This window comes from Schistocerca serialis, chromosome 7, assembly GCF_023864345.2.
Source record: "Schistocerca serialis cubense isolate TAMUIC-IGC-003099 chromosome 7, iqSchSeri2.2, whole genome shotgun sequence".
Classification (NCBI taxonomy): domain Eukaryota; kingdom Metazoa; phylum Arthropoda; class Insecta; order Orthoptera; family Acrididae; genus Schistocerca; species Schistocerca serialis.
The window spans coordinates 211,315,558-211,339,997 of NC_064644.1; the positions used below are offsets into that span (position 1 = coordinate 211,315,558).

At 42.1% G+C, this 24,440-nt stretch overlaps 1 protein-coding gene across 1 annotated transcript in view; it reads left to right on the forward strand.

The window, feature by feature from the left end:
- The first annotated feature begins 2,085 nt into the window (after nucleotides 1-2,085).
- The window catches only part of LOC126412982 (uncharacterized), a 150,280-nt gene continuing 127,925 nt past the window's right edge, over nucleotides 2,086-24,440 (forward strand). Inside the window, exon 1 of the mRNA XM_050082874.1 lies at nucleotides 2,086-2,161. Coding sequence (XP_049938831.1) covers nucleotides 2,086-2,161 — 76 coding nt within the window. The remainder of the gene's footprint in view (nucleotides 2,162-24,440) is intronic.

Genomic DNA, 24,440 nt, shown 5'->3' on the forward strand with positions numbered 1-24,440 from the left:
TGGTAACACCACGACATCGACAACTACGGTTGAAATAGGCACGTGACTATCGGCACTGGAAATTGGCACAGTGGCAGAGCGTTCTATGGTCTGATGAAACCCCATATCTTCTTCATCATCCGATGGGATGGTGCGAATCCGTCGTCTTCCAGGGGAACAGTTCCTCGTCATCTGTACTATGGACGGGGACAAGCTGGCGGCGGCTCCATTATGGTCTGGGCGTCCATGGTTCCAGTGGAGGTCGTGGAAAGCACCATAACGGCCAAGGAGTATCTTACACTGGTTGCAGACCACGTACACCCCTTCATGACGATCATGTTGCCCGAAGATAATGGAATTTTTCAACAAGGAGTGGTTCGAGGAGCACAGTGGCGAGTTCCAGTTGATATGAAACTGAAAGATCACATCAGGGATGTAATAGAACGTGGCCTCAGAGCTCATCGTGACTTGAGTGTGGAGATGTGGTGCCAGCTCACTGCAGCGATCTACCACGGCCTCATTGTTTCCATACCACGACGCGTCACCGCTGTTATCCGTGCCAAACTTGGACATACCGACTATTAGGTAGGTGGTCGTAATGCTCTGGCTAATCAGTGTATGCGTACATGGAATTTTCGCAACTACCACTGAGTGAAATGAACAAGTTGAAACTTCTCACGGCTTAATGACATAGACCACCTATCGAGAATCAGTTACGCGTTAACAAGCTCAAGAAATAGTTCGTTACTAACTAGAAGAGTCTGATCTGTTTTTGCCAGATATAGTCGTTGTGTGAACACTTCATTCAAATGGAATGTCTGATGTGTCACTTATTTCTTTTAGTTCTGGAGACAGCCTCTGGTTGTTCTACCATACAATTTAGGTGAATGTTTAGGAGGTTTATAGCATGCATTTAGATGAAAGTACTCGTACTACTTAGTGCATGTAGCTTTCAGAATATATTCCATCAACTTCAAGTATGCCACACAAACTTAAACCTAGATGACATGGAAGTAATGCGATGCATCCATTAATACTGTGCCGAAGTCATATTTAATCCAAAACAGTGAAGATCGTCCTTTCTCCAAGGGTTGTAGCTATGCACTTCGCTGTTATTTTTGAATTGGGAAGGAGTATTACCAAAAAATTTCGTAAGTGAATATTTGGATTGTGAAGTTACTGTGAAAAACCCTGGTGCCTTGTATAAAATGGTCTGCAAAGTGATCTTGGTGGGCTCCAGCTATTAATCTGAGTACTCGGTTCTGTGCGATGAATACTTCTTGTCTTAATGATGAGTTACCCCAAAATATGATACCATTATAAAAGCAGTGAATGAAAATAAGCATAACAGTCTATTTACTAATATGTTTATCACCAAAATTTTTCAGTAGCCCTAGGAGCATAAGTAACTGAATTTAAATACAATTCAGCAGATCATCAATGTGGATCATCAATGTATTTCTCCCAATTCAGTTTCTCGTCTATGCACACACCCAGAAATCTTGGATATTCTGCCATTGCAGCAGATTTCTATTCAAAGTCGATATTTACCAATGGTGTTATGTCATTTACTGTACATAACTATATATGCTGTGTTTTTTCAAAATTTTATGAGAGTCCATTTGCAGAGAACGACTTAATAATTTTCTGAAAGACATTATTGACAATTTCCTCAGCTAATTCTGCTGGAAATGTGCAGCAGCTTGCCTGTATGGCTAACTGGGACGACAGGTTAAGTGTGGAACGTGTTCGCCTCCGGATCACAGACGGTGGTGACGTAATCAGCCTGACGTTCTTGACATGGTGGCACGCGGCTGTATCGCCGGACATCCCCTCCCCCCTCCCTCCCCTGGGGGTGGCGGCAACAGGTGACGGCGGCCGCTACGTTACGGTAACGGGCGGCGCAAAATAAGTCCAATTTCATGCAAATGACGTCGTCCGTCGCGGAGTAATTGGTCGCATCCGACTCGATTATCGGTGACGGCGACGCCGGGGGCGGGCCCGGCGCGGAGTGCGCGCGCCGTCGGTGCCGCCGCCGACGCCGCCCCCGGCCCGGGGGCGGGTATATAGGCGCGCGGAGGCGGCGGCGCGCCACAGCCGCTCAGCATGCCCGCCCGCAGGTACACCGCAGCCGCCCTCCTGGCAGCTCTCGCCCTCGCCGCCGCCGCCACCGCTGAAGACGGTAAGTGTCGGCCCCCGCGGGGAGTGGCCAAGCGAGCCACCCCCTTCCGAGTATGCTGCGCTCAACAAATCCGCTTGTATTCTGAATCACGCTGTCCTGTAGCCACTAGCTACATTTTGCTTTAGGGCCTTTCCGTAGCAGATGACCGATGGTTGCCCACCTATCCATCCCCAGTCTGAATGAAATTCCGCAAAAATCTTATTAAAAAGAACAAAGCTTTGCAAAAATTTGAGTTTAAGGTACCAAAAAGATCGTGATTTGCGAGGCTTTCAGTAGAAGCAGCAAAACGTTGTATGAGCTCTACGACAGTTTAGTCAAAATGGAACAGTTTAGAGTTAGCAATAGTAACCCAATGCAGACCAGTAACACACAGAGTTGTAAAACTTCCATACGGTAAGGTAGACTACCATAACTAAGCGTATACAGCAGTACGTACTAGGTGTGCTCAGTTGAGGTCGTAACCGCCATGCATACCTATTGGGCGTTACCTCATTACGATCGCTCTGTTTGTGTATGCAATCAATGTCTCACTAGGTTCCCCCAAGTTAACCGTCTATAAACCGAGTGAGGGTATACAAAGGCCCATGTAAACTACGGAAAATTTTCGTTCTACGTTGTTACCCTCCTTTCTGATACGTAAAGAAAGCAGTATTTGTAGTAAAATTGAAATTATCTGTGCTTAACTCAGGTTTTAATAAAAAAATGTTGATTTATAAACCGAAACGTAGGGATATTGTAGTAAAAATAAAGAGAACAATGCAGGTTTATCATACAGCAGTAGAAAACGCAATTTCTACAACAAAAAAGTAAAATTAAAAAAAGAACACAAAACAAAAATATATCAAACGTCGCTCCAACATGTTTCTGTTATTCATGGCCAACTTTCACATTTATAAATAATAACAGGAAACTCTTTCCTTTGATCGTGATGAAGAATGTTCTGTTAAGTACAAAATATCGACAGTACTTATGTAAATTTTTATACTGGTGCATGTAAACTGTACTTGATCAAAAGTAATTGCTTTGGTTATGATTAAGCGCAGAAGTTAAGCTAATTTTTATTATTTATGAAATGCAATTTCTGTTCTGGAAGGATATAAAATACACAGTTGACTAGCACTGAATAGTGTATGGTTCTTATTATGTGCAAAACAAATGAACAAGAAACAAGGGAAGTCGTCAGCTCGCAGTTTTTGTCATGCATTCATTTCTTCCCCCACCACCGCTACCAATACTACCGTTAATCTTCCCATTCACTTGGTCATTTATGTACTGTACCAAAACTACCGAATCGTAGCTATGGTAGTGCGCAACTCTAGTAGCACAACTTTTTGTCTTTCCAGACTGTTAGAGTTTCAAAGCTCTGCCGTTCACAGTTTCCGTGCCACATGATATAAAAGCTGGGAAAAAAATCAATTCCGAGAATTTTTAATCATTTTTTAGAGTGCTACAGGTTTTGGCCAAACAAAGTATGTGGCAACAGTCATTTGTGAATATTGGAAAATTTGTTAACATGGATACATGTCAGGAAAACTTTTGCACAAAATTTTTACATACTTTGATATATTGCTAAATGTTATCTGCTCCTACTTTCTTAATTTTTGTTTCATTAACACGAATAGCTAGTCTTGTACTAGAAAAGGTTTTCTTTATTTTGGGGTTTTTCTGGAAAAGGTTAAATAAACAAGACTGAAAATGTTACTGTTCAATACACCATCATTTCAGTAAGAGCATTTTGTATAATTTTATGCTGTCTTGAGTTTGTCCAGAACTGCCGTAGAGCTTGTATAACATTTCGTAGCTACCCACTGCAAATCATGAAACTTTTGTGTCTTAAGCTGAAAACTTGCACAACTTACTTTTATACTACATAGAATACGTGTTCAAATTTTTATTGCAATTGGAACTGGTCAGGTGAAGACGATTCCTAAAACTGGTCCACTTGGTGTGGAATGATCCTATAACAATCAGCAGGTAATTATGTTATTACTTGGGGGAGCAAGTTACACCATTTGTCGCTTCTTGTTCTTCTTTCCTAAAGTACGACGTTCATACCTCGACGGCCTTCAAATTTATGCGTTTATCACAGGCATGTGAAGCTCCTTGAAGGACAATTTCAGTCAGTAACACTATGCCAGTCATCCGGTCTACGTACAACACAAATTTGTAAACATATTAGGGCTTACTCTTAAATTTCATGTCTTAGTTATTTGTGAAATGTTTGTTTTAAAACTACATACAAAAATTTATATGAGTCTTAATAAGTTTAATTTATTTGATACATACATAGGCGTGAAAGCCTCCCCTTGAAAATGACTATAAGGAAGAAACTGTAATCGTGATAATTGGAATAAAACTAACGTCAGAGACGAAAATGTCCTGCAAAAAGTGGTATTTTATCCTTCTGTGTGACTTTGAAAGAGCCTTCTGGAGGACAACATCGCCATCATTATAAATTTGTTGCGTTTCAGTATTTAAGGATATACAGTCTTGAAGTACGCTGACTAAATCCATCTCCAGCCAGTGTTCAGGTTGTTTGTTTATTTATTCACAGTGAGATTTCGAGACATTCAGTTTCACTATCAATTTATTATCAAGATGAACATAACCTGAGATAATTTATCTTCTTTAATATGACCTTAAGAGTTACGTTGTTCCTAATGTGTTCTATCCTTCAGTATCTCAGATTTCTTTTGTGACACAATAGCTCCTCAGTTTTCAGTCATTTTGCAGTAAGTTCTTCACAGGCAAATAGTTCGACTCCATACAATGGAATAAACTGTATCCAAAATTTCACCATGTGGAAACATCTCGAAATATAAGGAATAACAACTCTGTAAATTCCTCATTCTGATGAATATGGACCTAGGTACTTGCCTCCAGCTGTTGATAGCCATATCCGAAATCGTCCCTTCTCTAACAACCAAGCAGTTTTGTTTTCTTATCTAGTAGAGATACTGGTATTTTAGACTCAGGGTAGCTTTAATTAATCTTTTCCCAGGATGTATTCACAGTGAATCCCATCTCTCCTCCGATTCAGTTATGTTTCTATAGATAGCCTTTCATTTATACAGACAAAATAATTGTAACGTGGGTATACGTTGTTTCACTTTTCTTGATAATAATGTCGTGAATTGTGCTGTGGTGCAACAGTAACAGCTTCCAGCCCAAACAAGCGTTTCTAACTTCATCAACCCCTTCACAATCAATCGACTATTAAGAAAAAGTCAACAGCGTGTAGTTATGCTGAAAACGTTTCAGCGAGCGAACGCGACTTTGTTGTAAGGCTTAAATAAGTCACAATTATCAGATCAAAAATATTTTGACTGGTACCAAATGACAAAACTTACATTACTCATTCTTACATTCATGCCTCCCAGCGCAGTATTTGAATGAGGATTCTCGTTTATCTGGCGGAAAATTTGAAAAAATGACAAAACTGATTCTCGTCGTATGGCACCTTTACTTTAGCTTCTGCCACTGAAGATATATTTTCATTCAGTCCTACTTCATAATAATTCCAGACGAGTAAGAAACTCTAAATTTTGTAAACGACTTCTTCTGACGATGATACACACCTACCAGCGAATGAAATTTTCGGCTACTGTTTAGCTTTTAAGCAGCTTTATATGTACTTCTTGTCACAAATTCTTTATGAGCATCTTTAGATATATGAGTATTATGTCTGATATCATTGTTTATTTAGTCTAACAATGTTTCGTCTGTTCATTAGTATACTAAATTCGTTTACTCAGAGATTCGCCAGTCAGTACTTGCAGCAATCATTGACTGTCTGAAAATACTACCAATCTGTACGCAAGATGTTTTAACACTAAGAAGTGAGAGTACAGACCATTCTGAACGAACCACTTTACGTAAACATCTATTCCAGTCTCAAGATTTCTGAGATGCTAAAGCTGTTTGGAACAGTGAAATGGTAATGCCGACAATGAAAGTACAGGGTTACAATTATTGAACGATGTGAAGAAAAACGTAAATTAGTTACAAACTACGGCGTGAACCACACTTTATTCAACACGTAAACGTCACTACAGATACTCGTCTTTAGTTTATGATATGTTCGATATTCCTGCCATCACTGGTGATAAGGTGGCTCAGGCGAATAGCGAAATTCTGCATGACCCGCTGCTGTGTCGGAACTTCGATGCTGCCGATGACTTCCTGAATGGGTCTTTTCAGCTCACCAGTGGTTTTGGGATTATTGCTGTACAACTTGTCTTTATTACAGCCCCACAAAAAGGAGTCGCGTGTGTTCAGACCCGGAGAATATGGCGGCCAATCGAGAACCATGCCAGTGGCCTCTGGGTACCTCGGAGCCAGAATGTGGTCCCAAAATGCTCCTCCAGGACATCAAACACTCTCCTGCTTGGATGGGATCGACATCCATCTTGCATGAACCACATCTTGTTGAAATCAGAGCCACTTTGGATAATGGGGATGAAACCATCTTCCAAAAAGTCACGTACCGTTCGGCATTCACCATGCGATCAAGAAATATCGCATCGATTATTATGTTCCTGGATACTGCTCACGACACAGGGTGAAGAGACTTCTCGATAACGAATGCGGATTCTTAGTCCCCCAAATGCGTAAATTTTGCATATTGACGAACCCGTGTAAATGAAAGTGGTCTTCGTCGCTAAACAATACCGTACTAATTTCCATAGTTCCCCGCAGCCAGCTGTGCAGTTTGAACGTTCTAACGCTAACCGTTCAGAAGTTATGACGATTTTATTTCATATGGCAAAATAATGGTCACCATCTTTGTTAACAGGCCATTACTTTTATTGCTTTATTGTTAATATTCCTTTACAGAACCATCGCTAACTTGAGCGCATCACCCTCGTAAATAAATACTGTTCTGAAAATTGCCATTAGTGTCCAGACTTCAACTTTGGTTATCAACGTAGCATCTTTATAATGTGGTGTCACTGCTGTCTTTTCAATTAGCGCTTTAACTTCGCCATTGTACATTTCGAAGCATAATTTTACTATCGGGGATTCAGCAGTTATCTAAGGACCTACATTACGATTTCAATACAATCCGCGGGATTTATAATGCATTCTTTGAAATATACAACAGAAAGTAGCACTATTCAGAAAATGAACTGTAACTACCGTAGATAGGGTTTGTAGTTAGTTTTCCGTTCATTTCACTGGCTTATTGTCGCCAAGAATAGCTACTAAGACCACCACTAAACCCACTTTTCCGAACAGTTTGTAAAACACACTGAAATAACTCGTGGCAGTTTTGAACTTAAGCTGTGCAGGATATTTTCAGTAAAACAATACAAGAAAGGATTTATTAATTTCTTTTCACCTGCATCGTTTCCTCTTCCGACAGCTTCAACCAGCTCTGTCTTGAAAACCACTGAAAATCCAGCGTATACGGAGTGCTTCGAAGGCTTTGCGTTAAGCGACTAAGGGTAATAGATCACCTTAAGGCGGACAGCTTTTCGTAAGGACAAAATGTTTGCCGCCACTTCTCGGCAACACTTGGCGTCCATTCGTCCTTTAGTATTCACCGAGATTTCACTGAACCAGCAGGGTCTACTAAAAAGGTCTGCTGCATATTATTACCGCAATAACCTGATAGAGCGATTTTCAACTAGGAAACCAGAGAATGAGTGTTTCCAAGCAGAGAAAGAAATCTTAGAAACGTATTGCGAACAATAATTTTGCTAGACCTACCTTTCATACGGAGCATAGAAGGGGATTATAGGCAACACACAAGGCATAGACACGCCAAAGTATGCATAGGCCCTGCCGCCTCTAAGGAGCATAACCGATATAAAAAGACGGCTAAAGCCGCAAGGAACCGTCAACGAACATTTTGTCTCTACCAAAAGTGGTTCTCCGTGATGTGTACTGTCACCACTAGATGTTCGATGCAAAGACTTTAGAACACCCTAGATATAAATGAAGGTTTTCTTTCGCAACGGTCAAACCTATCACAGTCTACTTCTAGCCTGATTCCGCCTGACACATCCCATGTAGCATAAACTTTCACAGACAGTTTCTGACCTTACGTATTAATTTATTTGTGTACATTGTAAATAGAGACGATCATTTTACAGTCCCATGAGTTCGTTTCAGACGATGTATCACCATTGAGGGTGGCCACGAATCAACAAAAAAATTACATTTCGAAACGAATCGTCTGGAAACATGTGTTTTGCTTATTGACATGTTGAGCGCCAATGAAGGCTTCTGCCATCCTTTCTTTATTTCTTCCCCTCAACCTTTGTATCAGTTGGTCTGTTGCTATTTCTGGGTCTACCAGTGTTCCTTCTCCCTCTGGGGGTGTAGTATACCAGTTGTTTTGGAATACTTTTACTGATCATTCTTTCTGTATGGTCTTTCCGTTTTATTCTGTATTCTGTAACCTTATCATTTAAGTTATAAATTCCTACATTCTCGTTTTTTAATCTGTCTCTTCTTATTACCCCCTCGACGATTCCCAAAACTCCCATCTCGGCTGTCTGGAGCCCATTACGTGCTCTAGAGATCATAGTCTAGCTTTCACTTCAGTATAGCCCACAGGAAACTTCCTTCAGTACCTGATTAACTGAGATACGATGTGTCACAGACCAAGAATCTGAAGGTGTTAATTGTTCAATACTTTTCTTTCCCGATATCAATTTACACTTAAGGGTTGTGAGACTTGGAATGCCATGGAGTCGGAGTCGGCTTTATTTGTCGATGGGCTTAAATTATTTTGCTCTACTAATTTATGTAGTTCATACAGGGCTCTCTGTTAGTTATCAGTTTTATCTCCAACCAGACTGCTGAGCTCTCCAGCCTTCCTGATCTCGTATACGGACAGAGTGAACTGAGTTCCACGAAACATACTTCACGATCGCTGTATACCGTGTCTTAACTGGCTAGAATGGACGAGCCGCCCAATCGACACCCGTTTGTCAAGCAGTAACCGTATTCAATAGTCCATTAGTGGACGCATCTCTGTACTATTTGACGAAATGCCTCCCACCACCGTCCCTTACTTCATTCTCTCTGTTTGTATGTTGTCAGAGGCGTTTGACTTTTCGGATGTAGCAGGGCCAGCTTACACAGCATCCAACTACCGAAGGAATTTTGCTACATCAACATTTTAAATCCGCCAACACCTGAGTCCCTCTAGCCAAGGGTCTCGTATTTTTGGGCCATTATTGTTCGCATGTGATGGATCCATTCCGAGCGGTTCTAGGCTTTTCAGTCCGGAAGCGCGCTGCTACTACGGTCGCAGGTTCGAATCCTGCCTCGGACATGGATGTGTGTAATGTCCTTAGGTTAATTAGGTTTAAGCAGTTCTAAGTCGAGGGGACTAATGACCTCAGATGTTAAGTCCGATAGTGCTTGGAGCCATTTGAATCATGGATCCATTATATATAAATACCGTACAGGATGGGCGTATGGGAAGGCGGTGGTCGACATTAAAGCATCAGGATAATATTTAGACAAAGGCCATTTATTGGCGAAAGCATGTTAAAAAGGGGTCACATAGGCCGAGGGATGTGAGGGTGAGCCAGAGCGTAGAGTTTGGCGAAATATAGTTCCCAAAGCTAACGAAAGTTGTTGTCTGCCAAACATAAGTCCACAGTGCCGCAGCACCGGGAGAAGCGGGAGATGTTGGCTGCTACAGAGAGCGCGTCCAAGAGAGCTGGAAGACAAGAGTACAAGAGAGCGGGCCCGGCGACGGGCGGCCGGGTATATTCGACGCACCACGCGGCTTCCTCCGCCCTGATTGGTCGGGATCGAGAAAATCGTGCGGGCAGCATGGAATTTTAAAAGCGTCGACCTGCTAAGCGACGCCTGGGGCGGCGTTACCTCGTCAGCACGTGACGGAGGTGCGTGGCCAAGGTGCCCTTCCTCGGTGCTGACTTCCTGTTGCTACGCTGTGGGACGAAAGAATTTACAGGCAGATAACACTGCCGGCCGTGGCTTGACCGCAATGGAAAAATGAAGTTACTGTTTGAAAGCTCATATAATAAAGTAAAATCCACTACTGTCTGGTTCATCCTTTACAATAAATAATGTCGTCAGTTCGTAATAGTACTCGATGTGCAGTTCCTCTTAACAGGACTAACGAAGAAGAACTGGAACAATGCGATCTTCTGTACTACCTTTTCTGTCTCATGGCGCCTACTACTTATTTATCTACTGATATTAAATTTCGATCTCTTTCTTAGGTACTATAGAAGTTAGTGTTGCATCTATTAATTGGTTGTAAACGTATTCTGATCCCCAAGGTGTGGATACTACAGAGCTATGTTATGTTAATATGTCAGTAAACTACAACCATGCCTTCTGGTAATAAGGCAAAGTGTTAGCATATTATAACGAAGTCAGAATTGCGATGCAGGCTTCAGCTGTGGTTAAAGTCATATTTACTGTTAATCGACCGTGGATGTTTGTATATTCTTGGTATGTGCGGTCATCCACATGATGAGGTAATTTACTCAATAAACTTTGTGACTGGTAGTGGTTTTGTAAAACCTTTTCATAAATCTGTGTTAATGCAATTAAATGAAATATGCTCTGTTACGTTTATGTTAACACCTACTAGCTAGTATTATTAAATCTAATTACTGTCTTCATGCGACCGTGCTCCTCAAACGTGGCGGGCGTCACAAAGTATGCAGGTGTTTCTTCAGCTGGCATCCAGCTGTAGTCTCTAGCCCCGTGACACAGACGTTGTCTCTAACCGTTGCAACCAGCGCATGCTGCTACACTGTTGCACTGGATTGTGAGCCAATATTATCGGAGACTGTACGTCTGGCACAGAATTAGTAACCTCCATCCACACATCCTTCCTTTACGGTGCTCCACTTCGTTGTTATTCCGCCGAAAGTCACCCCCACATACGGCGATGACCTCCATCTTAGGCTTCGGAGATAGCGAATAGCACAGTCAGAACACTGGGTTGACGTTGACTTCATTAGGCACGAGCCGCTACAACTGTGTAACAACACGCGCTCTCTCTCGTTGCTGGCCAACATCACATCATGATATCTCGCTGGTGTTGACTCACCAACATTCATTCCACCTTTGTTACAACGGGGAAACTTAACTGAAGTGCGTGATCCAATCAAGGACATTGTGCGATACCCTCTGACCACGGCCATCCTTCGGCCTAGGAACATGGGACGGCAGGATGGAGGAACAGCTAGTTGACACACAGTTACTGCGATCATTCTGTAAACCGGAATCGCTTCTACTAGTCCTAACATCTTCTCAGCTGTTCTCGCAGAACTTAAAAAATAATATTCTGGCTTCCAGTCCTCCCATAATGGAGAAATTCCTAGAGGCGGAAATGTGTGAATGTCGTTATTAAACTATTTAATAAACTTATTCAGTTTCGAAAGAGGTCTTATATGAACGTGATGAAATCGGCCAGGCACCTTAAAGTAACACTTGATGTCACCTGCAGCAAACTGAAATCTTTCATGCATTACCGTTTAGACAAGTTCGCAAGAGCGAACAGCTTCTATCTACATCTACATACATACTCCGTAAGCCACCTTACGGTGTGTGACGGATGGTACTTTTTTGTTCCATTCGCAAATAGATACAGAGAAAAACGACTGTCTAGTGGTAGCGTCTTTCATTAATAAAAAAAACGTCCTCGGTCCCGGGTTCGCACCTCCCCCCCCCCCCCCCCTCCACCTCTCAGATTTTGGTTAAAAATCGTCAGCTTCGGCGCCAGAAGACTCCCGACAAAAGAAGTCACTCTCATTCTGCTAACAGTCTTGTCAAACAGGGCGGAGGAACGAACAGAGGTTCAGGGCACTCTTTCGCTTGGAGTGCGAAACTGCCACTAAAAGCGGAAGAATCAGCAATGACCAACGATTTGAGGATGCAGAAGGCAATGGAAACCACTGCATTAAAGATGCATAATGTGTACCCACAGAGCATGTGGCCTTTAATTGAAAATGTGTCACCATGATCTCCCCATTAGCAAAACATTCTGAAATGGCCCATCATTCGGATCTTCGGGATGGGACTACCAAGGAAGAGCTGACTATGAGTAAAAAATTGAATAATCAACGAAAGTGTAAGGTTCTACGAGTCGGGGCGTGAAATGCTACAATTTTGAACGTGGTAGGGAAGCTAGAAAATGCAAGGATCAATCTAGATATAGGGGGAGAGAGAGGAGTTAGTGAAGCGAAATGGAAAGAAGACAGGGATTTCTGGTCAGATGAGTATAGGGTAATATCAACAGCAGCAGAGAATGGTATAACGGGAATAGGATTCGTTATGAGTAGGAAGGTGGGACAGAGAGTGTGTTACTCTGAATATATCAGTGATAGGGTTGTTCTAATCAGAATCGAGAGGCAAATCTACACCGACAACAATAGTTGAGGTATTCATGCTGACGTCACGAGCTGAAGATGAAAAGATAGAGAAAGTATATGACGAGTGCCTAAAGGAAAACTATGAATGTGATTGGAGGGGAAGAGTAGAAGACAGGTCTACTGGAGAATAGGGGTTGGTGTTAGGAAGAAGAGAAGAGAAAGAAGAGTTCTGCCTTAAATATCGGCAAGTAATAGCGAATACTCCGTTCAAGAATCACAGGAGAAGCAGGTATACTTGGAAAAGGCCAGCATGTTCGGGAAGCTTTCAGTTAGGTTACATAGCGATCAGGCAGAGTTTCCGAAATCAGACATTGAATTGTAAGACGTAGAGCAGATAAGGACTCAGATCACAATGTAGCAGCAATGAAGAGTAGGCTGAAGTTTGAGAGATCAATCAGGAAGAATCGATACGCAAAGAAGTAGGGTACAGAAGGACTAAGAAATGACGAGATACGCTTGAAGTTCTCTAAAACTATAGATACAGCAATAAGGTATGTTTCAGTAGGCAGTGCAGTTGAAGATGAGCTTGAGAAGAAAAACATAGGTAAAAAGAATGTAGCTGCGAAGAAACTACGGGTAACAGGAAAAATACTTCAGCTAATCGATGAAAAAAGGAAGTACAAAAATATGCCGGGAAATTAAGGAATACAGAAATATTAGTTCCTTAGGAGTGAAATAAATAGGAAGTGCAGGGAAGCTAGGGCAAAATAGCTGCATGAAAGATGTGAAGAAAACGAAAAAGGAAATTGTAGTCTGAAGGACTGATCAGCATATAGAAAAGTCAAAACCATCTTCGGTGACATTAAAAGCAATGATCGTAACATGAAGAGTGCAAAGGGAATTTCCACTGTTAAATGCAGAGGAGAGAGCGGATAGGCGGAAAAGTACATCGAGTTCCTCTGTGAGGGGGAACACTTGTCTGATGCGATTGAGGAAGAAACAGAAGTCGATAGGGAGAGATAGGGGATCCAGTATTAGAATCAGAATTTAAAAGAGCTTTGGAAGACTTAAGATCAAATAAGGCAGAAGGGATAGATAACATTCCATCAGAATTTCTAAAATCGTTGGGGGAGGTGGTGACAAAACAACTATTCACGCGGGTGTGCGGGATATATGAGTCTGATGATATACTATCCGACTTTGGGAAATATATCATCTACACAATTCCTAAGACTGCAACAGCGGCAAGTGGTAGAACTATCGCACAGTCAGCTTAACAACTATTGCAGCCAAGTTGCTGACAAGAATAATGTACAGGAGAATGGAAATTAAAATTGAAGATTTGTTAGATGGCGATCAGTTTGGCTTTGGGAAATATAAACGCATCAGAGAGGCAGTTCTGACGTTACGGTCGATAATGGAAGTAAGACTAAAGAAATATCAAAATACGTTCATAGGATTTGTCGACCAGGCAAAAGCGTCTGACAATTTCAGATTGTGCAAGATGTTCGAAATTCTGAAGAAGATAGGGATAAACTATAGGTAGAGACGTGTAATATACAACATGTATATGCCAAGAGGTAATAATAAGAGTGGAACACCAAGAACAAAGTGCTCGAATTAAAAAGGTTGTGAGGAGGGAATGCAGGCTTTCGCCCCTACTGTTCAGTCTATACATCGAAGAAGCAGTGATGGAAAGAAAAGAGAGGTTCAAGAGAGGAATTAAATTTCAGAGTGACCTGATAACATTGGTAACCTCAGTGAAAGCGAAGAATTACATGATCTGCTGAACGGAATGAACAGTCTACTGACTACAGAGTACTGATTGATAGTAAATCGAAGAGAGATGAAAGTAATGAAAAGTAGCAGAAATGGACAGAGAGAAACTTAAGCGGAGGTACCGGTGAAATTTCAACCCGGTCGCAAAAAAGTTGTAAAGGGCTACAAAATTGTTTTATAACATATCTTAGCCTGGGTAAACCCAACTTGCTAAACAAAATTTTTTCATCACTTTCGAATTTTAGATTGTTGAAAAAAATCAATATTTTTTTCAAATCTTTACGTGCAGTTGTTGATTATCACGGAATGTACTCATAAAAATGTTTTGAACCAAAAATTTTTAAGTAGACAGAGAAGTAGCTCAAATGGTTCAAATGGCTCTGAGCACTATGGGACTTAACTGCTACGGTCATCAGTCCCCTAGAACTTAGAACTACTTAAACCTAACTAACCTAAGGACAGCACACAACACCCAGCCATCACGAGGCAGAGAAAATCCCTGACCCCGCCGGGAATCGAACTCGGGAACCCGGGAGAGAAGTAGCATTTTTTGTTTGTACCATTTTTATTTTTTCAAATAAATTGAAATATAGCGACCTTCATCATCATCATCAGTAACCTTCAAACATTCTATTCATACGAAAAGTGTAAATCAATTATAAAAATTCTATATTTTTAACAATTGACAAGAATTTAGCGTGAAATACACTCCTGGAAATTGAAATAAGAACACCGTGAATTCATTGTCCCAGGAAGGGGAAACTTTATTGACACATTCCTGGGGTCAGATACATCACATGATCACACTGACAGAACCACAGGCACATAGACACAGGCAACAGAGCATGCACAATGTCGGCACTAGTACAGTGTATATCCACCTTTCGCAGCAATGCAGGCTGCTATTCTCCCATGGAGACGATCGTAGAGATGCTGGATGTAGTCCTGTGGAACGGCTTGCCATGCCAGTTCCACCTGGTGCCCCAGTTGGACCAGCGTTCGTGCTGGACGTGCAGACCGCGTGAGACGACGCTTCATCCAGTCCCAAACATGCTCAATGGGGGACAGATCCGGAGATTTTGCTGGCCAGGGTAGTTGACTTACACCTTCTAGAGCATGTTGGGTGGCACGGGATACATGCGGACGTGCATTGTCCTTTGGAACAGCAAGTTCCCTTGCCGGTCTAGGAATGTTAGAACGATGGGTTCGATGACGGTTTGGATGTACCGTGCACTATTCAGTGTCCCCTCGACGATCACCAGTGGTGTACGGCCAGTGTAGGAGATCGCTCCCCACACCATGATGCCGGGTGTTGGCCCTGTGTGCCTCGGTCGTATGCAGTCCTGATTGTGGTGCTCATCTGCACGGCGCCAAACACGCATACGACCATCATTGGCACCAAGGCAGAAGCGACTCTCATCGCTGAAGACGACACGTCTCCATTCGTCCCTCCATTCACGCCTGTCGCGACACCACTGGAGGCGGGCTGCACGATGTTGGGGCGTGAGCGGAAGACGGCCTAACGGTGTGCGGGACCGTAGCCCAGCTTCATGGAGACGGTTGCGGATGGTCCTCGCCGATACCCCAGGAGCAACAGTGTCCCTAATTTGCTGGGAAGTGGCGGTGCGGTCCCCTACGGCACTGCGTAGGATCCTACGGTCTTGGCGTGCATCCGTGCGTCGCTGCGGTCCGGTCCCAGGTCGACGGGCACGTGCACCTTCCGCCGACCACTGGCGACAACATCGATGTACTGTGGAGACCTCACGCCCCACATGTTGAGCAATTCGGCGGTACGTCCACCCGGCCTCCCGTATGCCCACTATACGCCCTCGCTCAAAGTCCGTCAGCTGCACATACAGTTCACGTCCACACTGTTGCGGCATGCTACCAGTGTTAAAGACTGCGATGGAGCTCCGTATGCCACGGCAAACTGGCTGACACTGACGGCGGCGGTGCACAAATGCTGCGCAGCTAGCGCCATTCGACGGCCAACACCGCGGTTCCTGGTGTGTCCACTGTGCCGTGCGTGTGATCATTGCTTGTACAGCCCTCTCGCAGTGTCCGGAGCAAGTATGGTGGGTCTGACACACCGGTGTCAATGTGTTCTTTTTTCCATTTCCAGGAGTGTAGAATACTACGTTATTATACAACGTTTGGCCAAGTATGAAAGATAAATAAATAAAAAAATAAAAGACGTCTTGACACGTTTGAAAATTAGACTCTTTATTTTCAATTTACGTATTACATCACACATTCCCATCTCCGCTGAGTCTGTACGGGGGATTTGTCAGCTGCGGGTATGGCTGGTTGAAAGTGGGTCTTCTCTGGCCGTCAGGCGTCATGCAGTTATCAATCGGCGGTCTTTCTGACCGCGTTAGGGCTGGTAGACTGCAGTGGCTTTACCGCAACAGTGTGTGTATATGTCGCGATATGAGTAAAACAACGTAAAGTAACTGGACTGTGAACGAATGTCGACCACCACCTCGCCCTAAGAATCTCACAACCCGCCGCCACCCATCCAGGATCAGAAAGGTCTATAAGTATTTACTTTCCAGTTCACAATTGAATCCGCCCTCGAACGTAAATCTCCATGACTCCCCCCCCCCCCCCCCCAAAAAAAGTGAATTATCCTTACACTTATTTATTTCCGTTGGTTTCGGTTGTACATTTAGATGGACAAATATACAAACACGGTTAAGGATGTACGTGCAGTTTATGCAAGTATGCAGACATATTCATATACAATTAATATTTCAATTACATTTCTGTAGTATACATATCTATCCAGTGATAAAAAAGTAACTATACTTTAACTTTTTTGAAAAAATCAAAACTGCCACAATAAAGTATACTACCTCTCCGTCAATTTTAAACATTTTTAGCTCAAACACTTTTTATTGAATAACCAACGTATAGGTTAAAAGAATAACGATATTTTCAAAACTAAAAAGTTCAAAATGATAAAAAAATTTGTTTATCAAACTGGGTTCACCCACTTAATCCAGCATGCCAAGATATGTTATGAATCAAATTTTCAGCCTGCTGCGATTTTCTTGTGACCGGGTTGAAATTTCAGCAGTACCTCCACTTAACATTAGGATGGTCACGAAGTAGCTGAAGTTAAGGAACTTTGCTACCTAGGCAGTAAACTACCCCATGGCGGACGGAGCAAGGGGAACAACAAAAGCAGATTAGCACTGGCAAAAAGAAGCCTATTAGTATCAAACATAAGCCTTAATTTGAGGAAGAAATTTCTGAGAACGCACGTCTAGGGCACAGCATTTCATGATGGTGAAACGTGGACTATGGAAAAACCGGAACGGAAGAGAATCGAAGCATACGAGATTGGTGTTACAGACGGATGTTGAAAATTAGGTGGACTGATAAGGTAAGGAATGAGAAGATTCTGTTCGGAATCAGAGAGGGAAGTTATATACGGAAAACACTGACAAGAAGAAGGGTCAGAGTGATAGGACATCAGTCAAGATATCAAGGAATAATGTTCATGTTAGTAGAGTGTGGCCGCGCGGAGTGGCCGCGCGGTTTGACGGGTCATGTCACGGACTGCGCGGCCCCTCCCGCCGGAGGTTCGAGTTCTCCCTTGGACATGGGTGTGTGTGTTGTTCGTAGCAAAAGTTAGTTTAAGTAGTGTGTAAGTCTAGGGACCGATGACCTAAGCAATATGGTCCCATAGGAATTCTCTCTCACACACACACACACACTAGAGTGTGCTGCAGAAGGAAAAAGCTGTAGAGAAGGACAAATATTGTGATACATCCAGCAAATAATAGAGGATGTAGGTTGCAAATGCTACTCTGCGATGAAGAGGTTGACACAGGAAAGGTGTTCGTGGCTAATGGTTCTCTAAATTTTCTTAATAGTGTTCTTGGAAACGAATTACGTCTTCCCTTCACAGATTCCATTTTAAGTTCCCGAAGCATCTCCGTGACATTCGCGTTTTGTTCGAACTTAACCAGTGACAAACGTAGCCCGTCTCTGAATTCCTTCCACATCCTCCTTTAACCTTTGCTGCAGATCCAAAATACTATAGCAGTGCTCAAGAATAGGTCGCATTAGCGTCCTATATGCGTTCTCCTTTACAGATGTACGCCTCTTTCCGAAAATTCTCCCAATAAACCGAAGCCAACCATCCGCCTTCCCTACAACAGCCTTTACGTGCTCGTTCCATTCCACATCGCTTTGCAACGTTAAGCCCAGTTACTTCAACGACATGACTCTGTCAAGCAGTCGATGCTGTATTCGACCATTACGGGTTTGATTTTCTTATTAATTCGCATAAACTTACATTTTTCTACAGTCATCGCACGAACTAGATATTTTGTGTAAGTCTATCAGCCTACAGACACACATCTTCGACACCTTCCAATGTACCATAGCATCATCGGCAAACAACATCACAACGCTGTCCACTCTGTCCATCAGATAATTTGTGTATAAAGAGAATAATAGCGGTCCTATCACACTTCTTTGGGGCACTCTTAACGGTATACTTGTCCTGATGAACAGTCGTGCATCGAGGACAACATTCTGGGTTCTGTTACTTAAGGAGTCTTCAAGCCACTCAATTATTTTGGAAGCTATTCCGTATGCTCATATCTTAGTTAACACTCTGCCGTGGGGTACCGTGTCAAATACTTTTCGTAAATCCAGAAATATGAATCGTCTGTTGCCCTTCATACATAGTTCGCAGTATATCGTGATGAAATGGGCAAGCTGAGTTTCACAAGCGCGGTGCTTACTAAAACCGCGCTGATTCGTGGACATAAGTTTTTCGGTCCCTAAGAAATTTATTATATGTTCTAGAATTCTGCAGTAAAGTGACGATAAGCTTTTTTGTTTTAATTGTGCGGGTCAGTTTATTTCCACCTCTTTTGCACAGGAGTCATATGTGCTTTTTCCAGTCGCTTGGGGCTTTGCGTTGGAAGAGCGATTCGCAATAAATGGAAGCTAGGTAAGGGGTCAGTGTTGTAGAATGCTCTTAGTAAAACCGAACTGGAATTCCATACGGACCTGGCAACTTATTTATTTTCAAGTCTTTCGGTTGTTTCTCCACTCCAGGGATGAAGATTACTGTATCGTCCGTACGGGACTCGGTACGATGGTCAATCGACGATATGTTTCTACGTATGTTTTTTCTACGAGTGTTGGGTTTGCTGCCACAAATTTTGCTAAGGTATGACGGTGGTAGTTATTGTATGCTTCGCGCATAGATCTTTTCGCAGATGCACGAATCTCTGCTAATGTTTGCCTGTCGTCACTTGCGCGTTCACCTGAACCAAGACTGCAACAGCCTTTGCTTCCTCAGCATTTTCCGAATTTCATTGCTTATCCGCTATTGAACTTCCCCGTCCTTAATACACTTACTAAGCACGCACTCAGCCAGAGTAGGATTTACAACCTGTTTAAACTTTCCCCATAATTCTTTTATGTTCATCACGCTAGAACTAAATGATAGAAATTCATTGTCTGAGTGAGATGTTAACATCTGCTTATCTGATATGTCTAAAAGAAATACTCTCCTAGTGTTCTTGATTGGTTTATGAACTTTCGTATCTATGATGTCATCATGATCACTAATTTCCGTCTCTGTACTGACACCGTAGATATGGTCTGGCCTGTTTGTAGCTAAAAAGTCTAAGGTATTTACATTGCGTGTGGGCTGCCAAAGTGACTGCTCAACTCAGTTTTTTAAAACGTGCTCAAAACTAATTCAAGACTGTCTGTCTGTACCACCTACAATGATTCCATAGACCTGGACTTTTCTAGTGCTCTCTCTGTTCTTCTTTTAAATGTTCTTTACAAGGGAATTTAATGTTTAATTCCTCTGTGCCGTCTCGTGATTTCTACAAGTCTCTAACTTTTGGGAGTTTTGCATGCGGATTTTCTTATCTCCGTTGACCGGTACCGTTCAGCTCGCATTCCGGCTAATTGTATTCCCCCTAAAGCTTGAATGCTGTTTCACTGTTTCCACTATACCAACGTATTCAAACGCGTTTGATCTTTCACACGAATGTATCTAATACATACGAAAAAGTTACTTATATTCTTAAGAACCGTTGTACTCGGTAGAATCTACAGGGTGTACGGCTACCGTTACAAACTTCTACGACTTGTAGAGGGAAGTGACTACATTATACTTTGAACTGTAACACATGTCCGGAAACGTACCGTTTCCGTGCTACAGTCGTTTGAAACCATGTTTGCTAGGGGATGTACAACAGGGCAGTCATAGTGGGAGTGGCTGAATCGGATCGGATGATGTCATTAAACGCCTACCCTACTTCTACGACCTGGCTGAAGGCTTATTGAAGTATCTGTGAGTACTAGACGAACATGGTTGAGCACAAGTTTGCAGAATACACTGACATGATCCTTCTCAGTTGCGAAGATCATTGTAATGGAAGAGCTGCTACTCCCCTTTATCGAGATCGTTCTCCACAACATCCGACTCCATCGCATACCCTACTCGCCACGATTACGCAACGGCTTCGAGAAAGGGTCAGCAGGCTTGACTGTATTGCACACCCGAACTGGAAGAGGCCGTAGTCCATCACGTTCGAGAGAACCCGTCAAAAAGAGAACGAGGGAAGTCTTTGTTTATTAATGAGTGGAACTGTAAAACAAGTGAGGTACAGGGTCACCCCTAATCATTTACTTGTAAAAGCGGCCGCATTATCACAACGTTTTCAAATGGTTGTTGCTCGGAACCGTACGTTTCCGGACATAGGTTCCAGTTCAAAATATTACCTATTTATTCCCCTCTATAAGTCCTAGAAGTTTGTAACGGGAATTTCCGAACATTCTGTAAATTAGCTAGCCCCAATATACTCATCATGTAAGGACGGGATAGACAACACCCTCCTGCTCGTAGACAGACACGTAAGAAATATAAAACTTCCTGGCAGACTAAAACTGTGTGCCCGACCGAGACTCGAACTCGGGACCTTTGCCTTTCGCGGGCAAGTAGTTTTACCAACAGAAGTGACAAATCTAACTTTTAAAAGAAACGTTGGCATTCGGGTTTACTTGCAAAGTCGAACTATCTACCAAGCCTATTCTTTCCTCAGTATACATAAGGATTCTGAATCCCAGCACTAACAAGGTAGAATCCGCCTGGATGATTAAAACAACATTATTTCGAAAGATACATCACACTTAGATAGAACACATGGGAAGCAGTTTGTAGACAGACCCCTCTATGTTAAATACTGGTACTTTTAAATACAAATGTTTAATGCGGACATGTCTTACATAAACCTGGACAATCTTGACAGTCTGGCTAGTCCTATGTACGAAACGTGCGAGGGCGTACTGAAAAGTAATACCTCTGAACTTTTTATTTGAAAACTCTAACAGATTTTCCAATAAGACAACGTTACTAACGTTCTACATCTTTATTCGTCATGTGTACATATTTATTCGTCTACCTAGTCACGCTGACGACCAACACATTTCTCCCAAGGAGAGATCAGTTCGTTGATTCAGTCGCTGTAGATTATTTGACAATGTTGATGGAGCCACAAACTCACCTCTACTTGCATCGCTTCATCACTATCAAAGTAAAGTTCTTTTTTATAAACAGATGAAAATCGTATGGGGCAGTTTAGGACTGTATGGAGGATAATCGATGCCAGTGAACCCAAGGCGTCGGACTACTGCACATGTCGCAGCGTTCGTGTGTGGTGTGGCGGTATCATGCTGAAGATAGGATATCCCGTGTGTGGACGAAGACTTCTAATTCCAAGCTCGATTACAGCACCCTGTTTCTGACGTACCGACATGTTACCCACCGCCCCGTTACACGCTACAATTCGGAGTCCTCTAGTGCCATAGGGCTGCAAATACGTGGCCATGAGGAATAAAGATCTAGTACGTTAATAGCGTTTGTTTTATTCAAAAAGGCTTAAGAGTTTTCACTTAAAAAGTTTGGAGGCATTACTTTTTATCATTTACTTGCAATATGCAGTTGTTACTCTCTGTCTGCCAACTATTTGAAATATGTTGTATGTGTAGTATTTTTTATTCTTAGAATCAATAAAAAATTTGTTCCATTACGAAACCTGAAATTCACGCAGATGAAAAATTGCTTTGTCTTGAAAGACATTATAGTGATTATCAATAAAAACAATGTCACAAAGAAAAAGTTTACTTGCATATGAAGTTGTGATTTACATTTTATGTTTCGATTTTCCTTTGAGTCATACATCTTGACTAAAATGGATAATTTTTCAAATGCAAGAGATGTGAATTTCGATGTGCAGTAAAGATGTAATTTACTAGTATAGAAACTTTTGTTGCAATTTGTTATGGAACTGATTAACTCATAATAATGTACGAATTGCTTCATCGTACTTGCTTTCAGTAATGTTTTCTCCTAGACTTACTCCCTTCTAAAAGCTCTTCAGCTCATTTTCATAAACTTCCTAAATCTCTTGTCGTTTTTTAACAATATAGTTCAACAAACACTAAGCGTTTCTTTCCTTAGTTATCAAAGGTTAAGTTTCATTTTTTATGTTTTCCTCCAAATATTTTTCTAACGTCGCGGCTTTGTAACGTCCAAGACAGTATCAGGATTCAAAAATACTTTTTTCCTTTGATGTAAGGTGCGCTCTCTTTACATATCTCTACGCTGTCGACAGCGTTATCGGTAAGGAATCTACAGACGTATTGAATAACATCCTAGCAAGAATGCTGAAGAGCTGATCGGCGAAGAGGATATCTCTGAAGACTTACAGTATTTAATTTATGTATTTTCTTTGCTACTTATGTTCGCCATGCTTCAATGTACTTTGGATTTTCGTGACTATTCTTTCTGACTGTCGCTTCACTTGTGCCTGTGAAAACAATAGCTGTTGTTGGTCGACTGAGACATAAAACTATTAAGGGCTTGTATTAATCTGTGAAAGGGTCCTGGGAACACTCGAGATCACTACAATTCGGGTTCCAGAGATCCAGAGCAGAATAAAGAGAGCGTTTTCTGACAAACAAGAAAAATTAAACTTTTATTAAACTCTGCTTGTAATTTTCTTCACGATATATTGTACAAGTGAAAGGGAACGCTAAAACATTGTATCAAACAGAAAAAAAATCCTTTATTTCATTTAACTGTGTGCCGTGGACCTTATTCTTTCTATTTCCCTCGCATTGTGTGTGGTACTTGCTCAAATAATCCACGGCATAGTAGTCACACTGGCAAGAGCCCTCAATAAATTTCCATGCAGTGTCCTGAACAAACAAATTCTCTCATTTCGCTTTCACGGTATACGGAGAGAATGCCGTTGATGCATGCATACATGGCTGCATTCGCAGCCGTGTGTGAGATATCCCAGGTGATTTTACAGAGCATTTCACGTGATGATAGTTTGACGCGTGCGTTTCTTTATTGTCGCCAGCATGTTGATGCTGGCAGCGGAATGACATTTTACATTAAAATTCTGTGACGCGGAACCGGACCTGTAAATTCTTTTTACTGTCCCAGTCTTCGTTTGGATGAGAGTGCTGATCTATTCGACAGGAAACTCACAATAACTTTATCAATTCCTGTCTGATAGAACTGTTCGACGTTGGTGCGAGGTGAACGAGGTAAGCTTTTGCACAATACCGTTACAAGAACTCTATCATGTGGAATAACGCCCATCCATTTTACTGCTTTGTCGGTTCGGTCTGGTACGTAACGTAATGTCCTCTTTAGAACGAATTAGTTGACAGACGCAAGTTATTTTCCTACGGTTACATTATGGCGTGATTTTGGGGTGTAAGTGTAAGAGGAAAATTACTCAAACATGGAATCGAACTCCGATCTTCCCCTTCGGAGATCGATGCTTCACCAATCAGTTAGGTGGATCAAGATGTTCATGTAGTCCGTAGCTTGCGTTTCTCATTCTGCCCTTGCTCATCCAACTTGAAAGCTATGGACGACATCTGTTCTCTAATTACAACTTATCGATCGCCCTCTTTATTCAGAAATAAACGACGACTGGAATTATATGTACAACAGATGTTTGTATGCACAACTTCTGCTTTTACTATTGTTAGTAAAACATAGTTGCTTTTGTATACAAATTTAGGCACTGTTCATGAATAACGATAAGGATATCACGGAAATCTCATTCGAAATGTGTGCAAAATTGACGGTAGACAGAACTTTCTTGTGGATATGTTTT